Source organism: Coloeus monedula, assembly GCF_965178545.1.
Source record: "Coloeus monedula genome assembly, chromosome: 1".
Taxonomy (NCBI): domain Eukaryota; kingdom Metazoa; phylum Chordata; class Aves; order Passeriformes; family Corvidae; genus Coloeus; species Coloeus monedula.
The window spans coordinates 1,255,830-1,283,049 of record NC_138781.1 but is presented as its reverse complement, the minus strand read 5'-3'; the positions used below and the strand labels follow the sequence as shown (position 1 = coordinate 1,283,049).

At 52.8% G+C, this 27,220-nt stretch overlaps 1 protein-coding gene across 1 annotated transcript in view; it reads right to left on the bottom strand.

The window, feature by feature from the left end:
- PTH1R (parathyroid hormone 1 receptor) overlaps positions 1-25,516 on the bottom strand; it is a gene marked incomplete at both ends in the record, with an annotated part of 75,631 nt that extends 50,115 nt beyond the window's left edge. Inside the window, one exon of the mRNA XM_082300462.1 lies at positions 25,442-25,516. Within this exon, the coding sequence (XP_082156588.1) occupies positions 25,442-25,516 (75 nt within the window). The remainder of the gene's footprint in view (positions 1-25,441) is intronic.
- Positions 25,517-27,220: the final 1,704 nt, after the last annotated feature.

Genomic DNA, 27,220 nt, shown 5'->3' with positions numbered 1-27,220 from the left:
TCCCACTATCCCAGGCTGCTCCAAGCCCCAGTGTCCAACTTGGCCTTGGACACTTCCAGGGATCCAGGAGCAGCCCCAGCTTCTCTGGGAATTCCATTCCAGTCCCTCACCACCCCCACAGCCAGGAATTCCTTCCCAATATCCCATCTAACCCTTCCTCTATCCCTTCCACACTTGTCTTCCCAGTTGTAACTGTGTTTGGAATCGTATCAAAAATATCAGACAAGTCCAAATGGCCCAAAGCCTTTTTAAAGTCCCGTTTTGGGAGGATCCAGCTGATCCGTGCACGTCCCACTGGAACTGGGCACCTCGGGCTGCGTCTGTGCCGGCCCAGATCTGCTAAAAATATCTGGGATTTGTATTCCTGCTGGGATGAGTGATGGCTGGGGGACCCCTCTGGCTCTGGAGCAGCACCCAGACCCATGGGCTGCCCCATTCCTTCCCTCCAGATTATCCCTGGATATGGGATGAGCCCCATCCCTGCTCTGCTGCTGGGCTGGGGCCACACGCCGCTGGAGGCGAGAGGAGTTTAATCCCGAATGAAATCCCAAATGAAATCCCAAGCGGATCCCAGCAGGGTTCGCTTTGTTGGAGCCGGCGGTGCCTGCAGTGCCAGGAGTGATTTATCTCCTCCTAAGCCAGACACGTAAACAGCGCCATGAATCATTCCCTAAATCATTCCCTAAAAGTGCCTCTTTTCCCTGGGAGGCCGTAAAGGGAGCCCGGGATGAGCTCACAGGGAGCGGCTCCGCCACCCAACGGGGCTCGCTCGCCTTCCTGCCGCTCCTCGGCACCCTCTCCACGGGTCTTTCCCAGAACTGCTCTTCCCAGTTCCCTGGCTTTTCCCTGGTAACTCAGGCTTTATAAAGCCAGCAGCCCGGCTTAGGCAGGGACAGATGTTCCTGATAAGCCACGGCCTCCTTAAAAGTGTTGCAACCGAGTTTTGCTTCCAAGTGCTCCCTGCCGGAGCCAGAGCTCTGCGGTGGGAATCATGGATCACCTGGCGGGAGCTGGGATTTATTTCCTGCTGCTGCTGCTTTCCCTAAAAAAGCCACTCATTAATCACCAAGCGATGGGGACCCCCCACCTGAGATTCCATCACCTTTTCCAGGATTAAGGATGTGCTGATCCCTCCGGCACAGCCAAAATTCCCGGCTACCCGTGACCTTTTCAGCACGGACAAAGGCAGATCCTCATGATTTATGGGAAGGAAAAAAAACCCCAACAACAACCCCACACTAAAAATATCTGCCTGTATTTCACCGTCCCAGCTGAAAGCTTTTCCAGAAATTCCCTTTGGGTTCCAAGGCAAGGCCCATCCACAAGCCCGTAAAACAAGCAATGAGTTTTTGTCTGGATGAAAACAGGGGTTTTTTGGGATGAGGTTGGCGCAGGGATTCCGACAGCCACTGCTCACATCCTGCTTTGGAGGCTCCACCTGGCTGTCAACAAGAAACAGAGGGAAAAGAATTCCATAGGAATCATGGGGATGTCGGGGGGCTGGGGGAAGGTGAGACCCAAGCAGGACTCATGGGATGCCCCATCCCTGGAAGTGTCCAAGGATGAGGCTTGGGATGGTGGAAGGTTCCCTGCCCATGGCGTTGGGAATGGCCTTTAAGGTCCCTTCCGACTCCAACCAGTCTGGAATTCTGTGACTCTGGGATCAGGATGACATGGAAATACTGGGAAAGGAAACCCGAGCCAGGCAGGTGCCTCCTGCGCTGCTCCCCTGCAGGTGAACCGGGATTTTCCATCAGAAAACAAGAGAAGGAAAACTCTGGAAATCAGAGGGGAAAGGAATAAGTTTTTCTGGCTCTGGAAATCTCCCAGCTCTGCCATCAGGGAATATTCGTAATTGTGATTATTCCGATTGGGAATTTTAGGCACAGCTGTGAAGATGCTGCCAGGAGCTCTGCCTGTGTGCTGGAAAAGGCCATTCCCAATTTTTTTTTTTTTTTTTTTTTTTTTTTTTTTTTTTTTTTTTTGGGAAACAAGATGCACTGAAGTTGTCCCAACCAGCCCAAGCCCTTGTTCTCCCCAGGCTGGGTTTAAGTGCCAATTCCCTGAGCTGAGCCTTCCCAGCCATCCCCAGGGGACCACTCCGCTTTTTTGGGGTCACCTCCTTCCCTAGGAGCCCCTCCCTGCCCTGCCCATCCACAACATCCCGTGATCCCAACTTCCCACCTCTGTCCGTGATGTTCGGACTTTAGGCCAGACTATGCCAGCTCCGACACCAAAGCTGGGCTTTCCTGGTCCTTGCTGAGCTTGGTTCATCCCACTTTTCTCAGACATCAGGGATACCCTGACAATGGGATTTCTCCCCGGGTTCATTCCATCGTTGGGAGGAGAATCCTTCCAGACACATCCCACCGGAGATCCGGAGGTGTCCCTCAATCCCTTGGTCATTCCCAGGACAAACTGACCCTGATTTAGTCACGCCAGTCCCGGCTGAAGCTGGACTGGCTGTCACACATCAGGGAATCATGGAATAGGCTGGGATGGAAAGGACCTTAAGGATTATCCAGTTCCATCCCTGCCATGGACAAGGACACCTCCCACTATCCCAGGGCGCTCCAAACCTGGCCTTGGACACTGCCAGGGATCCAGGGGCAGCCACAGCTTCTCTGGGAATTCCAGCCCAGCCCCTCCCCACCCTCCCAGCCAGGAATTCTTTCCCCAAATCCAATCTCAATCCACCCTCCTTCAGCTTAAAACCAAAGGGAAAAAGGACATTTAAGCCTCACATTCCCAGGTCTGATTCAGAGTTATCCAAACCCAACAAGTCCGGAACGCATAGAACCCCAACATCCATTGGCATGTTCCCTTTGTGCTCCTCATCCCGGAGCTGGGAAAAGCAGGGCTGCATTTCTTTCCAGCCCTCGGTGCTATTTTCCAAGCCCTACCACAGCGGGAATGACGCAAATTCTCCCAGCATCCCCAGCCCCTCCGAGACACGGCAAAAAGACCTGGAATTTCGGCCGGTGGAAATCGAGCCGCCCCGCTGACGTCAGCTGGGGAAGGATCCCTTACCGAGAGCCCGCTCGAGAATCCCACAGGCACAATCCGGGGTTTGTACCCAGGAATATCGCGACGGATCCGGCTCCCAGCACGTGCGGATATCACGTTACTGGTGCCCCAGTTAGAAACGCTCGGAGCGGCACTGGGAATTTCGGGGCACGCCCAGGCCCGTGGCTTTGGGATGATGGATTTACTCCTGTCTGGGCCTTAAATTTAGCACAGACTCCTCTGCAGCCGAAAAAGAAAAAAATAGATTGGATGCCTCCCGAAAAAGAGATGGGGATCTCATCCGTGAGAAATGGGCTTTGTGCTGGAATAACGGCGGGAATTCCGTCTGGAGGTTTTGTGTCTCGGAATAGCCTGTGCCAACAGATCCGTGCGTAAACAATGGATGCAGGGAATTCCAGTTTATCTCCAAGCTGGACTCTGGGTGCCTCTCTGGGTAATAAAGCCCAGCGCAAGTTGGAACTTGAAGCTCTCAAGGTCCCCAACGATTCCGTTTCTCTCCCCTCACTCCTGGGGGATTTTCCAGACTCTGACCGGCTTTAAAGTCAGATGGATTCCAAGTTTTCCAAAATATTACAAGCTTTTGGGAAGTTGGAGTTGCAAGGGAAGATCACGGAATGGTCGGGGTTGGAAAGGACCTTGAGGATTGGAAAGGACCATTTCCAACCCCAGATGTGCACAGGGATCCAGGGGCAGCCACAGCTGCTCTGGGAATTCCAGCCCAGCCCCTGCCCACCCTCCCAGCCAGCAATTCCCAATTCCCAAGATCCCAATTCAAATCTTCCCTTTTTCAGTTTAAAGCTGCTGCTCCTTTTCCTGTCCCCGCAGGAGGATCCCTCCAGGATCAGCTCCAGGACCATTCCCAAGGCTCTCCCCAGGCTTCGCTCCCTCCACATACCCCAGTTCATCCCAGGATCCAGGAGCTGGATCCTGCAGGAGATGCTTCTCTGGAGATCCCGGGATGGGAGCAGCTCTGATCCCACCTGCGCTCCCGCTCCCTTTGGAGAAGGGCCCATTCCCGCACAGCAGAGGGATGCGGGAATTTTCCGGGATGCGGGAATTTTCCCGGCTGCAGCCAACTCAGCGGGAAGCTGCGAGACATTTGCTGCCATCTACGGCCAATCCCAAATAGTGCAAAAGCCGGGAGAGACCCGGCTCCGGCTCCAGGGTGGATTTTCCTGGGCTGGGAATGGGGAAGCAGGGAGGAGCTGTCTCCAAAGACTTCCTAGGAATCCTTTCGCATGGAAAACTTCCATCCCAGGATCCCCAGGCCACTCAGAGCACGCCAGGAACAGGGATAAAGTGCAGGGAGGAGAGAGGAGCTTCCCGGGATAATCTGGGATAACTGGGAATGACGCTGCGCAACTGCTCCAGAGGGGACACGCCCGAAAGGCTTTGGAAAATATTCCTGCCCTTTCCTCTTCCTTCTCTTTTCCCGTTTCCCTGTTTCTCCAGAGCAGATGCCTGGAAAACTTCCAGTTCTGATGCTGTTTCACCGGCATTTCCCTGGGAATTTGTATCCCCCCATCCTGGCCCAAATTCCGGGAGCAAGTGCCGCATGAGCACTGGGGATTTGGGATAGGAGCACCGGGATTTGGGATATGAGCACCGGGATTTGGGATGGGAACACCCAGAATTTGGGATGGGAACACAGAATATTTGGGATATGAGCACCGGGGATTTGGGATATGAGCACCGGGATTTGGGATGGGAACACCCAGAATTTGGGATGGGAACACAGAATATTTGGGATATGAGCACCGGGATTTGGGATATGAGCACCGGGAATTTGGGATATGAGCACTGGGATTTGGGAGCGGCGCAGGGAGCAGGCGGTGCTTCCCTCCCTCTCTCCTCCCTCCCGGCGAGGCAGGAGCGAATTCCCGTGTGGAATTCCCGGGAATCCCGAGCGCTGCTGTTTGTTCTGGCAGGATCCCGAGGCTGTGGAGCCGCAGCTGCTTCCCTGCCAGGCTCCTCTTCCCGACCTCTGGATCGGGGATCCCCCTCTGGATGCTCCCAGGAGCTGCCTCCTCCCCCTTTCCCGAGCTCCCGGCAAAGCCGAACCTTTCCAGGAGAAGGCCAGGAACAGGGATTTGCATTCCTGGGAAAGCCCAGCAGGACTGGGACACCGCTTTGGGGACAGCCCCGGGCCGGTCCCTTTTCCTGCCTTTTCCCTCTCCAAATCCAGGTCCCTGGGAGCCTCTGATATCCGGGAGAATCCTGTGGGAAACACAGAACTCCATGTCCAGCTGGGACACTCGGGTGTGGGATTGCTCTGTTTAATCCCAGAAATCCGAGAAACCGGAATGGGATTGGGTGCCAGGATGAGCTCCAGAGCCCCAGGGAAATGTCCCGTCCTTCCAGCTTCCATGGAAAAGGCTGGATCAAGGATCAGCTGTGGGGAGAGACCAGCTCCTCCACAGGACCCCTGAGCCCTCTTCCCATGGAAAATTCCCACATATTCCCACTCCTCCTGTGGGAATTTTGGCATGTCCGGCCTCACACCATGGCTGGGATGTTTCCCTGTATCCCAAATCGTAGTGAAGCCAAAGGAAGGTTTGTGGATTCCCCCTCCCTGCTCCCGAGTTATCCCGAGTTATCCCGAGTTATCCCAGGTTTTTAGCTCAGCTCACTTCTTTATTCCAAGGGAAAAGAATTTGGGATGTTGAGCCCAGGAATTCAAACAGAGCTTGGGCACAGCTCCGAAGGCTCATCCCTGATCCTCCAGGATGTTCCCAGATCCCGCATGCAATTCCAAACACAGCAATTCCTTTGGGAAAAGCCATGGATGCCCAAGCTCCCCCTGGCAAATCCAGGAATCAGCTTCCTCCATCTCATCCCACCAGCCTGCCCTGATGATTCCAGCTCTGCAGGAGCTCTGGGAAAGCTGGAAAACTCCTGGATGCAAAACCCCAGGGATGCCAAAAGTTTACGGGAAAAGTTTCAGAAACAAACATCCAAAAAATCCCCGAATTCCGTGGGAAAAGCCTTGGGCGGGAAATCCCTGAACTTTGCTTCGGATTTGGAAAGGAAGTTTTCCAATATCCTTGACCTGGGATTTGCTTCCAAAGCTCTCGGCCACCTACGGAGAGGAGTTTTCCCTCTCTGGAGAGGCAGAGCAGGAATATTTGGAATATTTCATGGAGCAGGGCTGGGAATTGTGGTGTTTTCCCAGTGTTTTGGGGGCTGCTTCTCTGAAAACTGCGGGATTTCTTTCTTCCCTGAGAGAGTGAAGCGTTGGAAAAGCTGCCCAGGGAAATGATGGAATTCCTGTCCCTGGAAGAGTTCAACAAAAACATGGATGCGCTGCCTGGGGTTGTGGGTTGGTGGTGGGCCTGGAAGTACTGGGATCATGATTGGACTCCAGGATCCAAGAGGACTTCTCCAACATTAAGAATTCCCAGAGAGGACCTGGGCAGGTCCTGTTTGGGATCTGGGAAGATTTTGTGGGGAGCCAGAGGAGAGAAATTATTGGGAATAAGGACAGCTCCGCTCAGGAAGGTTTAAAAGCTGGATATTCATAGAATATTTATTATTCCCACCATTCTGGGAATTAGAATTCCCACCTGCCCCTTTCCAGCTTTTTGCCTCTTTGAGGTGCTTTGCCCTAAGGGAGAAATCAGCCAGAGAAGGGAAGGAAATGGAATTAAAAATGGATTGGCTCTGGCTCCTGGGAGCTGCAGGAAAAGCAGCATCCCGACATTTCCGGGGTAGAACGGCGGGAAGCAGAAATAATATCCATTAAAAAGAGGGAGAGAGGAGCGGGAGCATTAGTTGGGTGGAAAACATCCCTTGGTTGCACTTTCTATGGATTTATTTCAGGGAGATGGAACACAGGATTATCCCGATCCGTAACTGGGGATATTCCCAAAAAATGCCGGTGACCGAGGGAGCAGAACTGGCACCAGTTTGGAGGGGGCTGCATCTCCCTCTGGAGATTCCTATTCGGGACATTCCAGATTTATTCCAGTGGGAATGGCCCAGAGTTATCGGGAAATCTCGGCTTTTGGGGCTCTGGAATTGCAGCACCTTTAGAGGGCCGGCAGATCCATGGGGATGTCTGGAAAATATGGATCAACCACCTGGAAATCAGCTCCAGAGTCCAAGGACACAGATTTCCTCACGGAATTCCCTGATTTCCTCATGGGATTCCCAGATTTCCTCATGGAATTTCCATAATTCCTCTTGGAATTTCCAGAATTCCTCAGGAAAATGAGCACCAACGGAGGCTGAGCCAGGTCCCTGCTGAGTCCATGCTCCCAATTCCCACATTCCTGTGCTCTGCTGGGACATTATGGAATCAACTCTGCACATCCCCATGGATGTCTGGAAAATATGGATCCAGCACCTAGAAATGAAGTCCAGACTCAGAGGACACAGATTTCCTCATAGAATTCCCAGATTTCCTCACAGAATTCCCAGAATTCCTTCACCTGCCCAGGTCCCTGCTGAGTCCATGCTCCCAATTCCCACATTCCCATGCTCTGCTGGGACATTATGGAATCAACTCTGCAGATCCATGTGGATGTCTGAAAAACATGGAATAACCACCTGGAAATCCGCTCCAGAGTCTGAGGACACAGATTTCCTCACAGAATTCCCAGAATTCTTCTTGGAATTGCCAGAATTCCTCATGGAAAATGAGCCCAAGCAGAGGCTGAGCCAGGTCCCTGCTGTGTCCCTGCTCCCACGTTCCCGTGCTCTCCACGACGTTATGGAATCCCAGGATCGTTTCTGTGGGATGATCCCGTAGGATCACGGAGTCCAGCACTGCCAAGGCCACCACCCCAAATCCCACATCCACACTTTTAAATCCTGCCGGGATCAGGATTCCACCGCTTCCATGGACAGCCTGTGCCAGACCTGGACATTCCTTTCGGGGAAAACTTTTCCTTATTATCCAATCTCCACCTGCCCTGGCACAACTTGAGGATGTTCCCTGTTATCCTGCCCCCGTTCCCTGGGAACAGAGCCTGACCGTTCCTACCTGGAAAAGCAGAAAGCGAAGCAGATCTGAACATCCATAAAATCCCAGAAATACGGAAAACGCTGGGAATATTCCAGGGAAAGCTTTGCCTGGCCTGCATTAAGCGCTTTGCAGGGCTCCAGTGATGCAAAGCAGCTGGAGCTCGGTCATTCCCGTGAAAAACCATCTGGGATGAGCCAAGCCTCACACGTGGGGCTGGGAATATCGGGAATGTGCTCCAGGGATCGCACCCTCCTCGGGTCACTGAGGGGTGTCCTCCGGATCCTTGGAATCCTGGAAGCATCTGGCAGCTCCGGGCTGGGAATTTGCAATCCCGTGGAGCCAAGGCAGCTCCAGAGAGGGCAATTCCATGGTTAAAACTCCGGGAGTTACAAAACAAAGGGAAAGGAGCCCGGCTGCAGGGAAGCGCTCTTGTTCCACTTGGGAAAGGGAGGATTTGTTGACAGCCCCAGGATCTCCTTCCAGCCAGGAACACTCAGAGAATCCCACAAAACATCTCAATCCAGGAGATCCTTTATCCAGCGCTTCCCTGGTGTCGGGGGTTGTCCTTGTGGGATGGAGACATCAGCTCATTCCCCCCCCAGTCATTGCCAGCCTCTGGAAAACATCCTGGGATTTATCCAGGACAGGCTGTTTGTGCCCTGCTCTCCTTCCTCGCAGCACAGGGAATTGTTTGGGAGATCCTGATCGCTTTTCCTCAGAATTACAGAATTATTTAAGTGGGAAAAGCCCTTTGAGATCGAGTCCAGCACTGCCAAGGCCATTCCCGTCCCCAAGCGCCACATCCACATGGATTTAAATCCCGCCAGGAATGGGCACTCCAGAACTGCCCTGGGCAGCTGGGCCAGGGCTGGACAACCAATTCCAGGGAGGAGTATTCCCAATATCCCACCTGAACCTTCCCTGGAGTCCCTGTTCCCTGGGGGCAGATCCCGATTCCCCCAGGCTGCCCCCTCCAGTCAGGAGTTGTGGAGATCCAGAAGGTCCCCCCTGAGCCTCCTTTGCTCCAGGAAAATCCTTCATCCTCCTTTTTTGGGAAGTTTCTTTCTGGCAGGAAGGTAAAACTGGTTTGGGGGGGTTTTGGGATAATCCCGGCACTGCTGAGCTGCTGGAAGCACGGATCCCTTTTTCCTAATTAAACCCAGAATCAGCTCTGCTTTAATTGCTCTGATGAGGTTCTGGAGCTGAGCCCCTCTGGGATAACCAAGCCCTCTCTTCCCAACATTCCAGCCCCACCATCCTCCCAGGAATCTTCTGGCTTTTCACCCAGTTTCCTTCCCGGAAATCTGAGGTCATCCCAGCCAATCCCTGAGGGATTGAGGAAGGGTTTTTTCCCTGTCCCCTTGATGTGTTGGGAACTGGGATCATGTGGCCCCTTGATCTCCTCCAGCCCAGACATCTCCCTGTCTCCCCTCTCCCTTCTCCCGGATCATGGATCGTGAGATCCCGGTGCTCCAGGTCCACCTCAGGACACAGCCTTGGCCTCAAGGATTCAATGGCAGCCACAGAATCCCGGGATTCTCGGAGTCTGCACCCACGGGAAAGATTTCCCCGATGCACCGGATGGAAGGGAGGGATCAAGGTCTGGCCTTGGAATCCAGGTGGAAAAACCAAAGGATGTGGGATTTTCCAGCCTCCAGGTTCTCAGGGAGGTTTAAAGGTAACTTCTGGAGGGGTTTCTCCAACCATTCTTCCCTACCTCTGGTCCTGAAGCGATTTACGGGAAAGAAATCCAGGCATGGAATGTGCATTCGGATATTAAACCACGGCCCAGGGGAGGGATGTTTGATCCAAAGGAAACCAGGGAATGCTCCTCCTAAATGTTCCCCAGGTTCACAGGGTTTTCCATGGGAAATAAGGAGAACCAAGAGACAGTTTGGGATAAAACAAACCCAAACCCAGCCCAAACCCAGCTTCTCCTGCTCAGCTGGCCGGGAATGTGAAAAAATATCTGGGAGAATTCAGGTGCAGGGAGAGAGGGAAAATGGGAATTTTAGGGATATTTGATCCAAAGGCAACTGGAAGCTGCTCCTCATGAATATTCCCCGGGTTCACAGCTTTTCCATGGGAAATATGGAGAACCAGGAGAAAATCTGGAACAAAACAAACCCAAACCCAGCTTCTCCTGCTCAGCCTGAAACAACATCCAGGAGCACTCCGGTGCAGGGAGAGAGGGAAAATGGGAATTTTACGATATTTGATCCAAAGGGAACCGGGGGCTGCCCCTCGTGAATATTCCCCGGGTTCACAGGGTTTTCTGTGGGAACTAAGGAGAGCCAGAAGACATTTTGGAGACAATTTGGGACAAAACAAACCCAAACCCAGCTTCTCCTGCTCGGCCTGGATCAATATCCAGGAGCACTCCGGCGCAGCGGGAAAGGGAATTTTCGAGCAGCTGCAGAAGCCACGGCGCTGCCGGGCCCGGTTCCTGTCCTAATGATCCCTCAAATCCATTAACTGGGATTCCTTTTCCGCCTCCCTCCCATCCCGGCCCATTTGCAGCGCAGACAAGGCGGGAGCAGAAAGCTTCCCTGGCCCGGCTCCATCCAGAGCAGGGACACGGAGCTATCCCAAGGGAATTCCAGCCTCATCCTTGTTTTTCCCTCAGATTCCCACTGTGTCTGTGCTGCTGGCAAAGCCCTTGGAGCAGGACTGGCATTCCCGAGTGGCACATCCACATGGATGTTCAATCCCCCTGGGAATTGGGGCTCCACCCTGTGCCAGGGCAGGATCCAGGCTGGATTCCTTTCCATGAGGAATATTCCCAATGTTCAACCTGAACCTCCCCCGGCACAGCTTGAGGCTGTTCCTCTTCTTCCATCGCTGATTTCTTGGGAGAAGGGAACAAGCCGGACCTGGCTACAGCCAATTTTAGGGAATTGTGGGAAGTGAGGAGGATTCGGCGTTTGGATCTCAAAGTGTCCCTGAATTCCGCACCTCTGGATCCACGGAGGATCCTTCCCAGCTGGAAATCATCCCTGTCCTGAACCGAGCCGCTCAATCCCCACAAACCCACACAAAACACCTGTCCCGGGAGGAACTCCTGGCTCAGGGCCCAGAAATTGGCTGGGAAGTTGTTCTGGGAAGAATTCCCTCAGATCTCTGGGAGAACCTGGATGTTTCCAAAGCCGAGCCGAAAGAAGGAAGTTGGAGAAAGGAGGGAAGAGCCAAAAAAAAAAGGGAAAGAGCTGCTCACAGGTACCCCAGGGCCTGGAATAACGAGCAGGGATGGAGCATCCGAAGGTCCATCCAGCCCAGGCTGTTTCCGTGGACTCAAGGAAAAGCAGGAATGAGCAGCAGGAAGCACAAAATCCCACAGGATGAGAGCTCTGAAACACCGAAGGAAAACCTCAATAACTGATAAAAGTTGGATAAAGGGAGATGGAATGTTCTCATCCTGAGGGGCAGCTCCTGCTGTTCCCATGCCATGATCCATAAGCGATCCCAAATTTCCCTCCAGAACCGGAGTCATCACTGGGATTTGGAACTAAAGGCCGGAGGTTTCAGTTCTTGGGGGTCTGAAGGGAATATTGGAGGTGGATTTTTGAACGGATGGTAGATCCCAACCTTTATCCATCTTTTCTTTTTGGGACATGTGGACCTCGTCTCATGACCAGTGTCTGCTAATGATGGATTTGGGAATTTTTATCCATCTTTCCCAAATCTCTTTGCGTCCAGTGGAGCCAAACCCAGGGAGGCACAGCCTGAGCCAGGCTTCGTTGGCGCTTCCCAATGTTTCTGAGGATATTCCTGGAGTTCACGCCGGGATTGTACCAACCACTCTCCGGCATTCCATGAAAACGCAAGGAGATGGCAGGGATGTGCCATGATTTTCCCAGAAATCCCTGCTCGAGTGGGTGTTTTCCTTCTGGTTTTTGAATTTCATTTACAACCAGATAAATCCCTGGATTCTGGACGGGTTTTTTTCCCACTTTGGACATTTGATCTCATGGAATCATCAAGGTTGGAAAAGACCCCGTTAAATCTTGAGCCTGATATTCGGGAGAGCAAGGAAGGATAAAATTCCCAGCCTTGCTGCGGTGTCGGAGGGATTTTTATTGGTATAAAAATGGAATTACTGCACGTATGGAGCGGGAATTGGAACCGTCCGGAGATCTTGGAGCAAATTCCACCAAATCCGGAGCTGTCCCAGCTCAGTCAACAGAGAGAGACAGACCCTGCTTGTGAGGGGGCTGCTCCCTGTCCAGGGGCTCTCCTGCTCCCCGGCCACAGACGGGAAAATCCCGGCTCCCGCTTTTCCGGAGGCTGTTGGGAGCGAGGTGTCGAGTGCTACTTGATGCTTCCTGCTGGTCCCGAGCCAGCTCTGCCTTCCCCGGGAAGGTTTCTTGGACACCCTGGATGCCTCTGGATGACTCCGGGAAGGCCAAGGGATGAATGGAGCCTTCAGTGGCTCCATGGGAAGAGCTGGATCCCTCTCCAGGAGCTCCATGGACAAATTCCCACCACAGAGCCCAGGAGAGACCTGAGCATCCCAAGGAATCTCCTTCCCAGGGGATGAACCTGGAGCAAGGCACGAGGGAGTCTCTGCCTGGAAAAAGTTCCAGCCAAGAGGAAACAGGAGCACGCGGAGGAGAAAGCAGCTTCCCAATTATCCTAATTGTCCTAATTGTCCTAATGCTGGGAGATGCTCACACAGCTCCTTGGAATATCTGAGCTCACTTTGTCCAGGGAGGTCTCTGCATTCCCTAAAGAGCTCTGAGAGAGAACAGGGATGGATGGGATAGTGGGAAGGAATTCCTGGCTGGGCCGGAATTCCCAGAGCAGCTGGGGCTGCCCCTGGATCCCTGGCAGTGCCCAAGGCCAGGCTGGACATTGGGGCTGGGAGCAGCCTGGGACAGTGGGAGCTGTCCCTGCCTTTGGGAATGGGATGAGCTTTGAGGTCCCTTCCAACCCAAACCATTCCAGGATTTTCCAATTCCTTTCTCCTGAGGTTCTGACCGGGAATGTTCCCTTTCAGTCCCATCCAGGACGCATTTTTGGAATCTTTTTTAATTTAGGTCTGGCCCAAACTGCAGCTTTTGCTCTTTCCAAAGGGCCGTTTCCCAAATCTGACCAGGAAAACTCCGACATCCGAATCCCCCCCGCCGGGAACACCACAAACGCAACAAAACCCAAACCGTGCCCAGAACACCAAACAAATCCAGCTCATTCCTGAGGCGTTTCCAGGAGAATCCCAATTCCTGTGCACACAAATCCCCACAGGAATTAAAATATGGATTTTGGGAATCTTTTCCATTTGCTCTGGCGCTTCCCCACAGTGACCAACGGGGTAAGGTGGGAAAAAAACAGCAAAAGAGCTTTAAATTCCAGGAATTCCCCCCAAAATCTTTGACTATCTCCTTAGTGGACTGCTTCCAGAGGGGGAATTGCTGAGGGATACACGGGAAGGAGATTAATGGGATTTTCTTCCTCCTTTTCCCCTTTAAGGACACGGGGAATGTCGGGACTGTGGGTTCTCATTCCTTTCTCTGCTGTGTTTTAGGAGTGGTTTTCCTCGGAGTCATTGATGGAGGGATACAAAATTCCCAACTCAAATTTCTGGAGATGAATTCTGGAGTGCCAGAATGAGGGGACAAAGAGGAAAACAAATCAAGGCAAAGGCTCAGCAGGCAGGTTAAAAACAGGGAGTCGTCTCCTCCCGGAATTCTGGAGCAGAGCCAGGAAATCCATGGAAAGGGCTCCTTCCTTCCTTCCTTCTTTCCTTCTTTCCTTCTTTCCTTCCTCTTTCCCCTTTCCTTTCCTTTCCTTTCCTTTCCTTTCCTTTCCTTTCCTTTCCTTTCCTTTCCTTTCCTTTCCTTTCCTTTCCTTTCCTTTCCTTTCCTTTCCTTTCCTTTCCTTTCCTTTCCTTTCCTTTCCTTTCCTTTCCTTTCCTTTCCTTTCCTTTCCTTTCCTTTCCTTTCCTTTCCTTTCCTTTCCTTTCCTTTCCTTTCCTTTCCTTTCCTTTCCTTTCCTTTTTTCCCTTTTCCCATCTCTTTCCCATCCCTTCCCAGCTGGATTCCCCCTGGAAGGCCGCAGCTCCTCTCCAGGAGCAGTGTGGTGTTCTGGCTCCAGCAATCCCTCAAACCACAAGTATCCAACCCCATCCCGATCCCTGGAATGCTGTTAATGTCCCGATTCACAGCTCCACCACAGAGCCAGGACACCGCCGCCTCCCGTCCTCTCCTCTCTCCCTGCAGACCCCTCGCTCTCCCTTTTCTTGGGAAGGGCGGTTCTGTTCCCAAAAAAACAGGTGGGAGCTGCCAGCAGTGGCCGGGAGCGGAGGATGGGATGGGATGGGATGGGATCAATGGGATGGGATCAATGGGATGGGATCGATGGGATTAGGATGGGATGGGATTAGGATGGGGATGGGATCAGTGGGATGGGATCAATGGAATGGGATGGGATCAATGGGATGGGATCGATGGGATGGGATGGGATGGGATGGGATGGGATGGGATGGGATGGGATGGGATGGGATGGGATCAATGGGATGGGATCGATGGGATGGGATCGATGGGATGGGATCGATGGGATGGGATGGGATGGGATGGGATTAGGATGGGGATGGGATCAATGGGATGGGATGGGATTAGGATGGGATTGGGATGGGATTGGGGTGGGATCAATGGGACGGGATGGGGATTGGGATGCTCGGACAACAAGGGCGGCTCTGTGGGGGCACAGGAGCCCACAGGGAATGTTCCACATGCTCCTGCTCCAGCGGGCACATCCAGGATATCCCTCATATCCCAGCTCCCAACAAGCAGCTCCAGGATCCCCCTCATCTCCTCAATCCAACCCTCAGCTCTGGCATTCCTTCATCTCCTCACTCCAACCCTCAGCTCCGACATTCCCTCATCTCCTCACTCCAGCCAGTCAATTCCAGCATTCCCTCATCTCCTCCTCCCCCCAGGCAGCTCCGGAATTCCCTCCTCTCCTCATTGCTGGGAATGAAGCAGAGATGCTGGAGGGGGCGCTGCTCCCCTGGAGCTGGGGGAAGCCCCGGGATAAGGCAGGAGAGGAGAAAAGCTGGATTGGCTTTGAATGATGGGAAGGAGGAGGAAAATCCCAGGAGTGAAAAAACCCAGCTGTGACCCATCGGGAGAAGCCAAATCCAGCACCCAAATAAATCCAAGCCTGGAGCATATTGCAGTGTGGTATCCATGCATATTCCTGCAGGAATAGCGACATTCCTGTGCTTCAGGGATCCAGGGGGTGGTGGCCGATCCTTGGGATCCTCACCATGGGTGTTCCCTCAGTGACCAAGGGCTCTGCTGCAGATTAGGCCCAGGCTCAAAGGGAGTTCCCAGATCCAGCAATCCCGGCCTTCCTGGGCAGAGCAGAGCCAGAGAAATTCCAGCAATTTTCCTCAGAGCTAAGGAATATCCCGCTCCACGTCTGCTCCCAGCCCCATTCCCAGGTTTAGTGCAGGGACGGGCCCAGGGATCTCCTGGGATGCTGCAATCCCCGGAGTTCTCACAGCCACGTGGATAAATCCCAGCAATGAGGTGATTAAATCATGGAATTACGGGATAATCTGCATTGGAAGGGACATTGAAAGGCCACCTTATCCATCCCCTCTGGAATGAGCAGGGACATCCTCAGCCACAGGGCCTTAGTGGCCCTCAAAGTGGCAGAGATTCCCAAAATCCCACAAACCGCAGTTCAGGGATCATTTGTCCCCTTCTAGGTGGGAATTCCCAATATCTGCTGGCATCACAGGAGGGATGGGAGGGATGAGGGATTCACTTCCGTGGGAGCAGGAATAGGAAAACTGGGAAGGACATGGGAATGTCCCTGCTCCCGCCTCTGCTCAGCCATCCGGGGGGTGACAGCTGGGTCACCCTGGGGCTTTGTTGTCCTTATCAGAGCCCTTATCAGAGCCCTTATCAGTGTCCAGGTGCTGAGTCAGGGGAGCCGGCAGCGCCTGCATTATCCCTCATGGAGATTCTCCCTGTGATCCCATTCCCTGGCACAGCCCCAGCTCCTCCCCTGGATCCCAAACAAGGGAATTCTGCTGCTTTTCCACCACCTGAGCTCCGTCTCCTCCCCTTTTCCAGCAGCCTGAGTCAGCTCCGGCTGGCAGCACAGAAAATTGGGAATACACAGCACAGCGCTCTGATTTCCTGCTTCCAAACCTCCGAAATCCATGGGAAAAGTGCCTAAAATTCAATTTATTGATCACAAGGACTTTACCAATGATGCTGAGGGACAGCATCGGGACAATTTTGGGGAGCAGAGAAGGAAAAGATTCATTTCCCGAACAATCTGCTTTAAATACCGAGACTAAATCTGCCCAAAGCTCAGAGATGGTTTGGAAGCCCCTAAAAACAGCCCCAAATCCACAACGGGATCCAGCCCTGTCCTGGGGTTTGGAAAATCCACACTCCCAGTGTGTCCATCCTCCTTCCCACCGGCACCAGGGCCAGGAGCAGGAGGGACATTCCCGCCTTGCTGAACCCCCGAACTGCTCTGCTGAAATCATTCCAAGGTTTTCATTGCCCAGGGAGGGGAGGCACCAATGGAGCTGCTGGAATCACCAGGGGTTGGAGATGCGGCTGGAAAAATGGGATCTCTCCGTTTGGAGAAGCCTCTCCCTTCCCAGAAAACTCACTCCATTTGCAGAATCCCTTCCCACCAACTCTCTCCATTTGGAGAATTCTCTCCCTTCCCATCAAACTTTCTCCGTGTGGAGAATCCTCTCTGTTCCCATCCAGCTCAGATCTCTCCCATTTGGAGAATCCTTTCATATCCAACTCTCTCCATTTGGAGAATCCTCTCTGTTCCCATCCAGCTCAGATCTCTCCCATTTGGAGAATCCCTTCATATCCAACTCTCTCCCATTTGGAGAATCCCTTCCCATCCAACCCTCTCCATTTGGAGAATCCTCTCTGTTCCATCCATCTTGGATCTCTCCATTTGGAGAATCCCTTCCCTTCCCATCCAACTCTCTCCCATTTGGAGAATCCCTTCCCATCCAACCCCTCTCCATGTGGAGAATTCTCTCTGTTCCCATCCATCTTGGATCTCTCCCATTTGGAGAATCCCTTCCCTTCCCATCCAACTCTCTCCATCTGGAGAACCCTCTCTGTTCCCATCACCCTCTCTCCACTGAGAGAATCCTCTCCTTTCCCATTGCTCCAGAATGATTCCGAGCCATGCAGGGACACCCTTGCACTCCCTTGGATACACAAACACATCCCAGTTTTCCACCCAATTCCATGGGTTTGTACGGCCGAGGGAAAAACACCCCGAGGCCCCGCCAGTCCTGGCCCTATCGTGCCTTATCCCAGTCCAGTGGCTATCCTGGATAAACAGTCCTGGGAAATCAGCACGAGGGAAAATCAGCCATGTCTGTGTTATCCTGGAATGGTTTGGGCTGGAAGGGACCTTAAAATGGGAATAATTTGATGGGATCATCCCATTCCTACCCCTGCCATGGGCAGGGACAATTCCCACTATCCCAGGCTGCTCCAAGCCCTGTCCAGCCTGGCCTTGGACACTCCCAGGGATCCCAGCTGCTCTGGGAATTCCCTCCCAGCCAGGAATTCCCTCCTGATATCCCATCCATCCCTCACCTTTTCCACTACAAAAGCCATTATATGTCCATATATAAAGACCCTGGAAGTCCCACCTCCATCGGCTCCCTCCCACTTTTATTTTCGGGATCATTTCCTGTGTTTTCATCGAGCGGAGTCGGATTGCAACCCACAAAATAAAAGCTCCTTGTAATGGATATTGATCCGAGTCTCGGAATAAACCCGGGACAAGGAGGTCTCGTCCTTGCTCAAAGCCACTTCAGCTCGGATTCCTCCGTGTCCAAGAGGAAACGTGGATTGGGATGCAGGAACGGAGAAAGAAGTCAAGGTGACCTTGAGGTGAGCCAGAGGGTCAGGCAATAAAAGCGGGATAGATGGAAAGAAGGTGGAAATCAATCCCGATTTTTCAGTGAATTTGGGAATTTGCTTTGTGTCTTTGAAAAACAAAAGACACCTGAATAATGGGATGAGCTTTAAGGTCCCTTCCAAGCCAATCCATCCTGGAATTCTGGGATTCTATGGAAGCCAGTTAGGCCCTAGGCTCTTTGATAGGCATTGCCTGAGGAGCTTTAATGCAGAAAATGAATTAATTAGTTAATTAATGTCTCCATGGTTTCCTAATCCTGAGCATTCCCTGGAGCCCCAGGCCGCGCTGTACCCCTAAATTAAGTGTGTTCCGGACCATTCCCAGGTTTTGGGGTTATGGAAAATGAAATATCATCAGCTGGGTGGGGGTGAAGCTGAGGATGATCCAGAGCCAGCTTTTCCTTCAGGAAAATTCCATGTGCCCACACGGATCAGGCAGGATTCAGCTCCGTGTCCATTCCCAAAATGGTGATTCTTTGTCCCCAGAATTGTGACAGAAGGGTCAAAGGCAGGGACAGAAATGATGGAGTGGGGCCTCATCCCGATGGGACACGGGAATGGTGAAGGGAATGGGAACAAAACCAGGCTCAAAGGGAGTTCCCAGATCCAGCAATCCCGGCCTTCCTGGGCAGAGCAGAGCCAGAGAAATTCCAGCAATTTTCCTCAGAGCTAAGGAATATCCCGCTCCACGTCTGCTCCCAGCCCCATTCCCAGGTTTAGTGCAGGGACGGGCCCAGGGATCTCCTGGGATGCTGCAATCGCCGGAGTTCTCACAGCCACGTGGATAAATCCCAGCAATGAGGTGATTAAATCATGGAATTACGGGATAATCTGCATTGGAAGGGACATTGAAAGGCCACCTTATCCATCCCCTCTGGAATGAGCAGGGACATCCTCAGCCACAGGGCCTTAGTGGCCCTCAAAGTGGCAGAGATTCCCAAAATCCCACAAACCGCAGTTCACGGATCATTTGTCCCCTTCTAGGTGGGAATTCCCAATATTTGCTGCTCCTCACAAAGCGCTCATCCCTAAATCCATGCAAAGCACGAGCTGAGTTTGGGGTCTTTGGTTAGAACCCAGAAAAAAAAGAAATAAAAAAAAACCAAAAACCCCAAATCCCGTTTGAGTCCCGAGGCAAAATTCAGGGAAGGGACGAGGAGGTTTCCTAAGGACACCCAAACATCCAATCCTGCCTTTCCAGATCCAGCTGGGGCTGCCTCTCCAGAGGAACACCCGGGAATTCTCGGAGGGAGGGGGAGGGAGGCTGGAGCCGAGATAACATCGGGAGCCCGGATCAGCACCGGGGCTGGAAACCAGATAAGGAGCCTGGGCTGCTGAGCCAGCAATTCCTGACCCCTTCCCTGCCCCAGCCACGGATCCTGGAATCTTTTCCCAGAGGCCAGAATTCCTTTGGATGAGTTTTTCTGGCAGAAGTTTGAACCCTCAGATTTGTGGCAGGATCCCATCAATCCAGAATATTCCTGGCTTGAAAATCGAGTATCTGGGATTGAATCCCTCTGAAGGAAAAGGAAAACCCTAAAACACGGAGCCCCTCTAATCCCTGGCAAGATCCAGCCTGGCCTCGGCGGGAATAAAGGGATTCATGCCAAGCCAGGGCCATTCCCAGTTTGGGAATTTTCTTCCCAAGGCCCAGGATCATGGATCTGATAAAGTCTAAACTTTAAGCCAGGCTGAGCCTGTCGAGCTCTTCCTTTAGGTCCTTAAAGGAGCAGCTTTTCCTTGATTTTTTTTTTCATTTTAATTTTAATCGGAATTGTTCCTGATTTCCCTTCCAGCAGGAGCTGAGCGGAAGCACAAAACCCTCTTGGCCCGCCCTTTTCCGGAGAAACAGCGCATCCCAAAGAATGGGGGATCCCTGCCGGCTTCTCCCTTTGATCCACAGGGGGTTTGGAGGGATCGGGACTCCGAAGGATCCCGGTGACATCCATGGGCTCAGAGAGTCCGGCTTTATCCCGGTGTGGGATGAGGATGGAGCAGCTCAGCTCAGCGAGGAGGGTTTAAGTCGAGAGCATCCCTAGCGGAGCTTTGCTATTCCCTCCTCCCAGTTTTTAGGCACAGAGAAATCCTGGGATTGCAGGGTTTAGCCGGAGCCAAAGCTCTGCCATGGACTCCACGGAAAAAGATCATAAAATTACAGAATTCCAGAATGATTTGGGTTGGAGGGACCTTGAATCTCATCCTGCCATGGCCAGGGCTGCTCCCACCATTCCAGGTTGCTCCAGGCCCCATCCAACGGCCTTGGACATTCCCAGCCCTGTATCCCAGTATCCCAGGACAGGTTTCCCGCTCACCCCACAGCCATAAAATCTGGGATTTCAGGGTGACCAGAGTGGCCTTGGTGTCCCAAATCCATCTGCAAACAGGGCCTGATTCCAGTGGGATTGGCTCGAGGAGCTGCATTTTCCAAAGGATGGGAATCCTCCAGCGGGACAATCCCAGGAAGAGCTCAGGGATGTCCCTCCCATCCTCACCTTCCAAAGGGACGCGGGGTGTCCTCAGTGGCTCCAGCTGTCCCTGCCTGGGGAATCCCTGCAGGCACAGCCACGCTCCAGCCGGGATAATCCCGCTGATCCCAAAAAACCTCTCCGGGCTATTTCTGGGAGCGCGCCAACCAAACAACAACTGCGGGACCCAGCCCCGGCTCTCACCTCCTGCAGCCCCGACCCTTCCGTGGGCTCAGCTCTGCTCCCGCTTTTCCTCTTCCCAATTTTCCTGCCTGCTGTGGCCTGAGCTGCCAGACCGGGCTCTCCCCGGCCATGGGCTTTGTTGGCTTTCCCTTCGCCTCTGGAAAGGTTCGGATCCAGGGATATCGGCTGCTCCAGAGTCCGGTCACAGCGGGAATATCTCTCAGAAATCCGGGAGCAGGGATGGGCTCCTTCCCAAGGGTGTGCCCAGGAAAGGGCATTTCCTGATGTTTGGGGCCTGTCTCGGTTCAATGAACTTGGGATTTGTGGGATTTCTGTACAGGACCAATTTCTATTTTTATTTTTTATTTTTATTTTTTGATTATTATTTATTATTGTTGTTAATTATTATTATTAATAATTATTTATTTTATTATTAATAATTTTTATTTTATTTTTATTTAATTTTTACTTTTAAATTTCTTTCTGTTTGTCGTTTTAGTTTTGTTCACTATTTTTTAAATTTTTTTATTATTTTTAAATTCTTTTCATTTCTTTTTTATAATTTTTACTTTTATTCTTTTCATTCTTTTCATTTTCATTTTTATTCCTATTCTTTTTATCCTGAGTTGTATTCCGAGGACGAATATTATCCTCCCTTCCCTCCATCCAACTTCAAACCATTCCCTTTTCCCCATCCATGGAGATCTGCGGGATTGATCCGAGCAACAAGGAACGAGCCCAAGAGGAAAACCCCATCCAGCACCTCCTTAATCCGAACTTTCCCCAACAGCACGGAATTCCAGACTGGTTTGCCTTGGAAGGGACCTCAAGGATCATCCCATTCCAACCCCGACACCTCCCACTATCCCAGGCTGCTCCAAGCCCCGTCCAAGCCGCCCATGGACATTCCAGGGATCCAGGGCTGGATGCAGCTCCCTGAGGAATTTTCTCCAGGTCCCTGTGTGCCAGAAAGGATTCCCAGTCCCCCAAAGATCGGGGTTGGAATCTTTGGGAGCGTCACAAAAGCAGAGGGAAGTTCAGCATCACCCAAACGACCTGAGCGGGGCCAGGGCTGGAATTCCAGGCAGCGAAAAGTGGGAATGGTCCCATCTCCCACCCGTTCCCTCCCCACATGGATCTGTTTCCCTCCTCCCTGAGCTCAGCCGGCTCAGCCTGGGAGCTGCTTCCCAAAATTGGGATATTCTGCTCCCAAGTCCTGCAGGAGGCTGCTGTACTATTATCGTTGTTAATAATTAATTAATTGATTGATTGATTAGTCATTTTCCTCCAGTGACAGCCGGGCTGGGATTTTCTCGGCTGAGCAAGAGAAGGGAAAAAAGGGAAAGCAAAAAAGCGCTGGAGGAGCTGACCTTGGAGATTTCCATTCCATGAATCCCAGGATTAGGTTGCAAAGACCTTTCAGATCCCAAAATCCAACCATTTATGACCCGGGGAGGATTTTCCGCCGCCAGCACCTCCCAGATAAAATCAGCATTCCCACGTTTTCCCTTCTCCCGAGCTCTGCTGCTGTCGGATCCCACTTTTACAGCTCCTTTTGCCACAAATTCTCCCCAGAGCCATCCTCGCACAGCTCCCCTCCTTAGGCCGGTCTGAATTCCTTAATCCTGGGACTAAAGAGCAGAATCATCCCGAATTTCCACCCTCACCCTGACGGATTCCGGGCACAGAGCACTCGACCCACTGAAATTCCACCCGTTGTTCAGGCAGGTGTTCCTGGGCTATTCCAGGGAATTTCTACTCCGGGGAAACGCCGGGAAGGTTTCTCCGGATTGTCAGGAGAGCTGGAGCAAAGCCGAGCCTTTCCCAGGTCTTTCTCCCACCTCAAACATCCCTAAAAGCCCAGGATTGGGAAGCTGATCCCGCATGGATTTGAGCCGCGGGGGGGGGGGGCTGGTTTTCCCCACTTTTCTCTCCTTCCCAGGGATTTTTCCCGGTGCTGGATTCCCCGCGGTGGGAATGCAGGGACACCTGCAGGGCCGCTGCAGAGGGATCCAGCTCCCAGTCCTGCCAATCCCGGCATATCCCAGGGCTGGGAACTGATTTCCCATCCCTGCTCGGCGCCATTCCCTCCCAAAGCACCTCTGGAGCGATCCTTGCTGGAATAACGGGAATATCGGGAATGACGGCGCCGGATTCGGGACTCTCCGTGCTCTGCCCCATCCCAGCATCACTGCGGAGATCCCGGGAATCAGGGCCCGCATTCCCGAGACTCCTGGCTCAGCCGGGAATTGTGCCCTGGAGCGGGATCCTCCCGACTCCAAGCCCAGAGCTGAGCCCGGCTCTGCTCTGCCCGGGGGAAAACGCGGCACCACTTAAGCTCAGCCCAGAGCCCGAATTAAATCCCTGCATCCCCATCCTGCTGCTCTTCCCATGGATTTTTCCTTGTTGCTCCCGGGACAGGGACAAATTCCGGCAGCAAATCCCTCAGAGGCACTGAGCGAATATCAGAGATATTTATGAGCCTTTAATAAAGAACAACAAAATATTTCATAAGAAATAATAATCGAGTATTTTATCACAAACAGAAATGAAGTGTTTTGTCATAAATAATGACGGGTTTTATAACAGATAATAACGGATTTTATAAAAAATCCACGGAATCTTCTCCCTGCCGACCACCCTCAATCCCACTCCCGCTTCCCAAAGCCTGTTTAAAAATCAAATTCCTGGGAAAAGAAGCAACAACTCCAAGGAAAACCAGGCTCAAGGCAGTTCCTGGATGGCGGGTGGCAAGGGGTGGCCTTATCCTGCCTGAGGAGGGACACTCGGGATCCCTGCAGCTCCCGGATTGTCAGGATGGATTTAGGAACCCTCTGGAAATCCCTTCTGCTGTCGAGAGTGCTTGGAAAAGCAAGGGGAGTGTCTGAAATGGGAATTTAAGCCTGGCCTAACTAAACCGAGCAGGGTTTGGAGCAGCAGGAGCTGAAATCAGCAAAAATCCGAGTTGGGAAAGACCCACGGGATCAACAAATGCACATCCAGGAGGGGCTGCTGGAAAACTCCCGAGCTTTCCCAGCCTGTTTCCTGGATTTCTCAGCCCTCTGGGATTCTGGAAGAGCTGTTCCCAGTTTTTGCCCAGGTCCAGCTCGCCCTGAGCCGGCCCAGGGATGGAGTATCCAAAAGAAATCCCACTGGGAATTCGAGACGGCTGACACTGGATGCACTGGGAAAGGGGAGTGAGGAATGGGAATGGGAATGGGAATGGGAAGGGGAGGTAGAGCCTTGCCCGGCTTTTCTGCATCCTGAAATTCCCCCAACTCCAGCCTGGTTGCTTCCCAATCCTGATTTTCCCAGCCCCAAAGCAGCAGGAATTGCAGGAATTCTGGAGCAGGTGCTGCAGGACCTGGATACGGCCCCAAAGCCAGGAGATGCTGATCCAGCCCTGGAATCTGGGAAAAACCTCATCCATCCCTGAAATCCCAACAGATCTCCAAGGGTTCCCCTGATTTCCCAATTTTCCTTGGATTTTAGGAGGTTTCTCCGTATGTTTCACATGGATGGACTGGACAGGGATAGTTTTCCAAGAGGCTGCTCCTTCCCATTTATCGAGGAGATGTTTCCCACTGAAAAAGTTGGAAAATCCCACCCCCCACCAGCCCTGCACAAGATTCCAAACTCTCCCTACGAAATCCAGGGATAAGACCCAGGCTGGTGGATCCTGGAGGGTCAGGAAGGACCTGACTGGAGCCAGGATGATCCCAATCCCAATCCCACCTCCATCTCCATCCCTCCGGGAGAGCAGATCCCACTTTCCATGAGGGTCCTGCTCCTTCCTGGGCTGGAAAACGCTGGGAAATTGGAGCAGGAGCGAGGATTCCAGGGATGGGGAAAACCGGGAGAGCTCCTGTCACAGCAGAATTCCAGCACTGGCTCCATATCCAGAGCCTGATTCCCGAGGAAATGTCCCTTCCCTGCTTCCCGAGGGCTTTGGAGCTGCAGATCTTAAACCGTTCCCAGCATCGAGGCAGTTTGGATGGATTTATCCCGGTTTTCCAGCCTTGGAAAGCCTGGTGTGTGCAGGAAGGGGTGGGAAGTGCCAAGGAGCAAAGGGTTCCTACAGCTTCCCTGCTCTTCCCGAATTTAATTCCAAAGGGAAAGGCTCCGTTTCACTGGGACTGGGGAGATTGTCAGGATAAGGAGATTAATTGGGAATAGAATTGTCTTGGAGGGGGCGGAGAAGAAGGGAAGGGAAAAGGGGAAGGAGAAGAAGGGAAGGGAAAAGGGGAAGGAAGAGGGAGAAGGGAATGGGAAGGGAAGAAGGGAAAAGGAAGGAGAAGAGGAAGGGAAAGGAAAGGGGGGAAAGGGAAGGGAAAGAGGAAGGGAAAGGGAAGAGCAAAAGTGAAGGGAAAGGAAAAGGAAGGAAGGGAAAGGGAAAAAATGAAAGGAAAAGGGAAAATATGAAAGGAAAAGGGGGGAAAATGAAAAGAAAAGGAATAGGGGGAAAGAGGGAAGAAAAAGAGAAAAATGAAAGAGAAATTTTGAAAAAATTTTAAAAGCAGAAGAAAAATTTTAAAAGGGAGAAGAAAAGGGGAAAAAAGAGGGGAAAAAGAAGGAAAGTTGTCCTTTCTCCATAGGCAGATCCCCAAATCCTCCCCAGGCGCTGTCCCGGATCCCTGTCAAACCTCACGCGCTCCCGGCCGGAGCTTTCCCAGCCATCCCAAGCCTTGGGAAGCACAGACATTTTCACTCCAGCGGCTGCAGCCCCCGGAACCCTCCTGCCCTGCCGATCCTCCAGCGGATCCCAAAAAGCCCGGACGGCTTTTTAATCCTTCGTCCCGTCCAGTATCCCTCCCGGCGGCAGGGAAAACCGGGAAAAGCGCGGCGGGGGCGGGGGGGGGGGAAGCGGGACTCACCAGCGCGTAGACGGAGCTGAGCACGGAGCAGCAGAGGATCAATCCCAGGCTGTGATACACCAGATATGATCCCATATCCAAGGGGCTGCTTCCAGCATCCAGCCTCGCGCCGGGCAGCGGGAGGAGGCGAGCTCGGAATTCCAGCGGCGCGGGTTTCTCCTTGTCCTTCCTGCCGTGCCCCCCAGCGCTGCGGGATCCGCGGGCTCGCTCGTGGGGCTGCCCAGTTTTCAGCCAGAAAGGCACATGACGAGGAATCCCGGCGCTTTTCCTCGTTTTCTCATGGCTGGAGTGGCGGGCAGCTCCCAAAATTCCGCCGCGGAGCCCATGGGAAGAGGCAGCGGAGCCGCTCAGCGCCGCAGCTCCCGGTGCCGCTGGATCATCTGGGAGCGAGCTGGGGAAATCACATCCATATGGGCCCGGGTGCGCCTCGGGATCCCGATTTTCTGCGGCTCCGGGAAGTTCAAATCATTTCTTTGTCAAACGCAAACACGGAGAGGCAGCGGGAGAGGGAGGGAAGGAGGGAAGGAGGGAGGGAAGGAGGGAGGGAGCAGGGAGAGGGCTGGAAGGGGTGGGAGATGCGAGAGGGAGGGAGGGGGAACTTTAACCCCCGCTTTATTTTTAGCCGCAGTAATTTTATCTTTTCGCTTTCCGAGGGGGAGAGGGGAAGGGGGAAAAAAAAAACAACCCCCAAACTCTCCCCTCGCCTCGTCCCTTTTATTTTCGGGATTTGGTTTGGTTTGGGAGGGTTTTTTTTGGGGGGGGTTGTGTTTTTTGTACCTCGCCTTCTCGCTCCCGCACGCAAACAAATCCCAAAGTTCCAAAAAGCCCCAAAAGTTGGGAATATTTTCGCTCCGCGATCCCCCTCGGGCCAGCGGCGGCGTTCGGGGGTGGTTTTGCGTGGCTGTCCCGGGAGTTCGGTTCTGCCAGGCTGGAGAGGGAAGGGAATTCTCCCGTTTCGGGGAGAGATCGGGAATTTTTGGGCTTCTCTCTCCCTCCCTGCCTCCAAGGAGCCGCAGTTTGGAAAAGCCGATTGCAAACGTGGGGCTGAGAATTCCCTGCCCCTCCTTCCACCCCTTTCCCGTCCTTCCCGTCCTTTATTTTAGGGGGTTTGGAGGTTTTTTGATTTCCCCCCCCCCTCCTTTTTTGCCCTCACTCCGAAATTCCCTGAAATCCTCGGGATCTGGGGTGATTTTGATTTTGATTTGGGGAATTTTTTTGATTTTTTTTTTTTAATATTTTTGATTTTTTTTTTTTTCCACCCACAGAGATCCCAGGATCTCTGAAAGCCGGGAAAAGGGGGTTTGGCACTGCCGGGATTCACCCCCACCCCCACCCCGATCCCATCCCGCTGCTCCCCCCTTCTCCCAGCCTGGATTTCTCCAGCATTCCCAATTTACAGAGCCGGGATATCCCAGCTCAGCCGGGGGAGCTTTCATTCATAAAACTCCGCCGGGGGAAAAAAAAAAAAAAAATACTAAAAAATTCCAACCCACCGGAGCGAGCTGTGGGGGGTTTATTTGGGAATTGCGGCGGGATCCAGCATTCCCTCCTCATTTTTCCATGCGGGGAGGAGCAGCGGGGCTGGGAAAGGGTTACAGACCCTGCCGGGGATGCACCACGCGGGCAACCAGCGGCGCCGGGCTCGGGGCTGACTCACTCGGCCTTAAAAATCGCACTCGGAGGGGGTTTGCCCTCCTTTTCCCTCCTCTTTTTCCCCCCTTTATCCCCCCTTTTCCTCGCGGATATTTAGGAGCCGAAGGGCAGCGAGGAGCGAAAAAT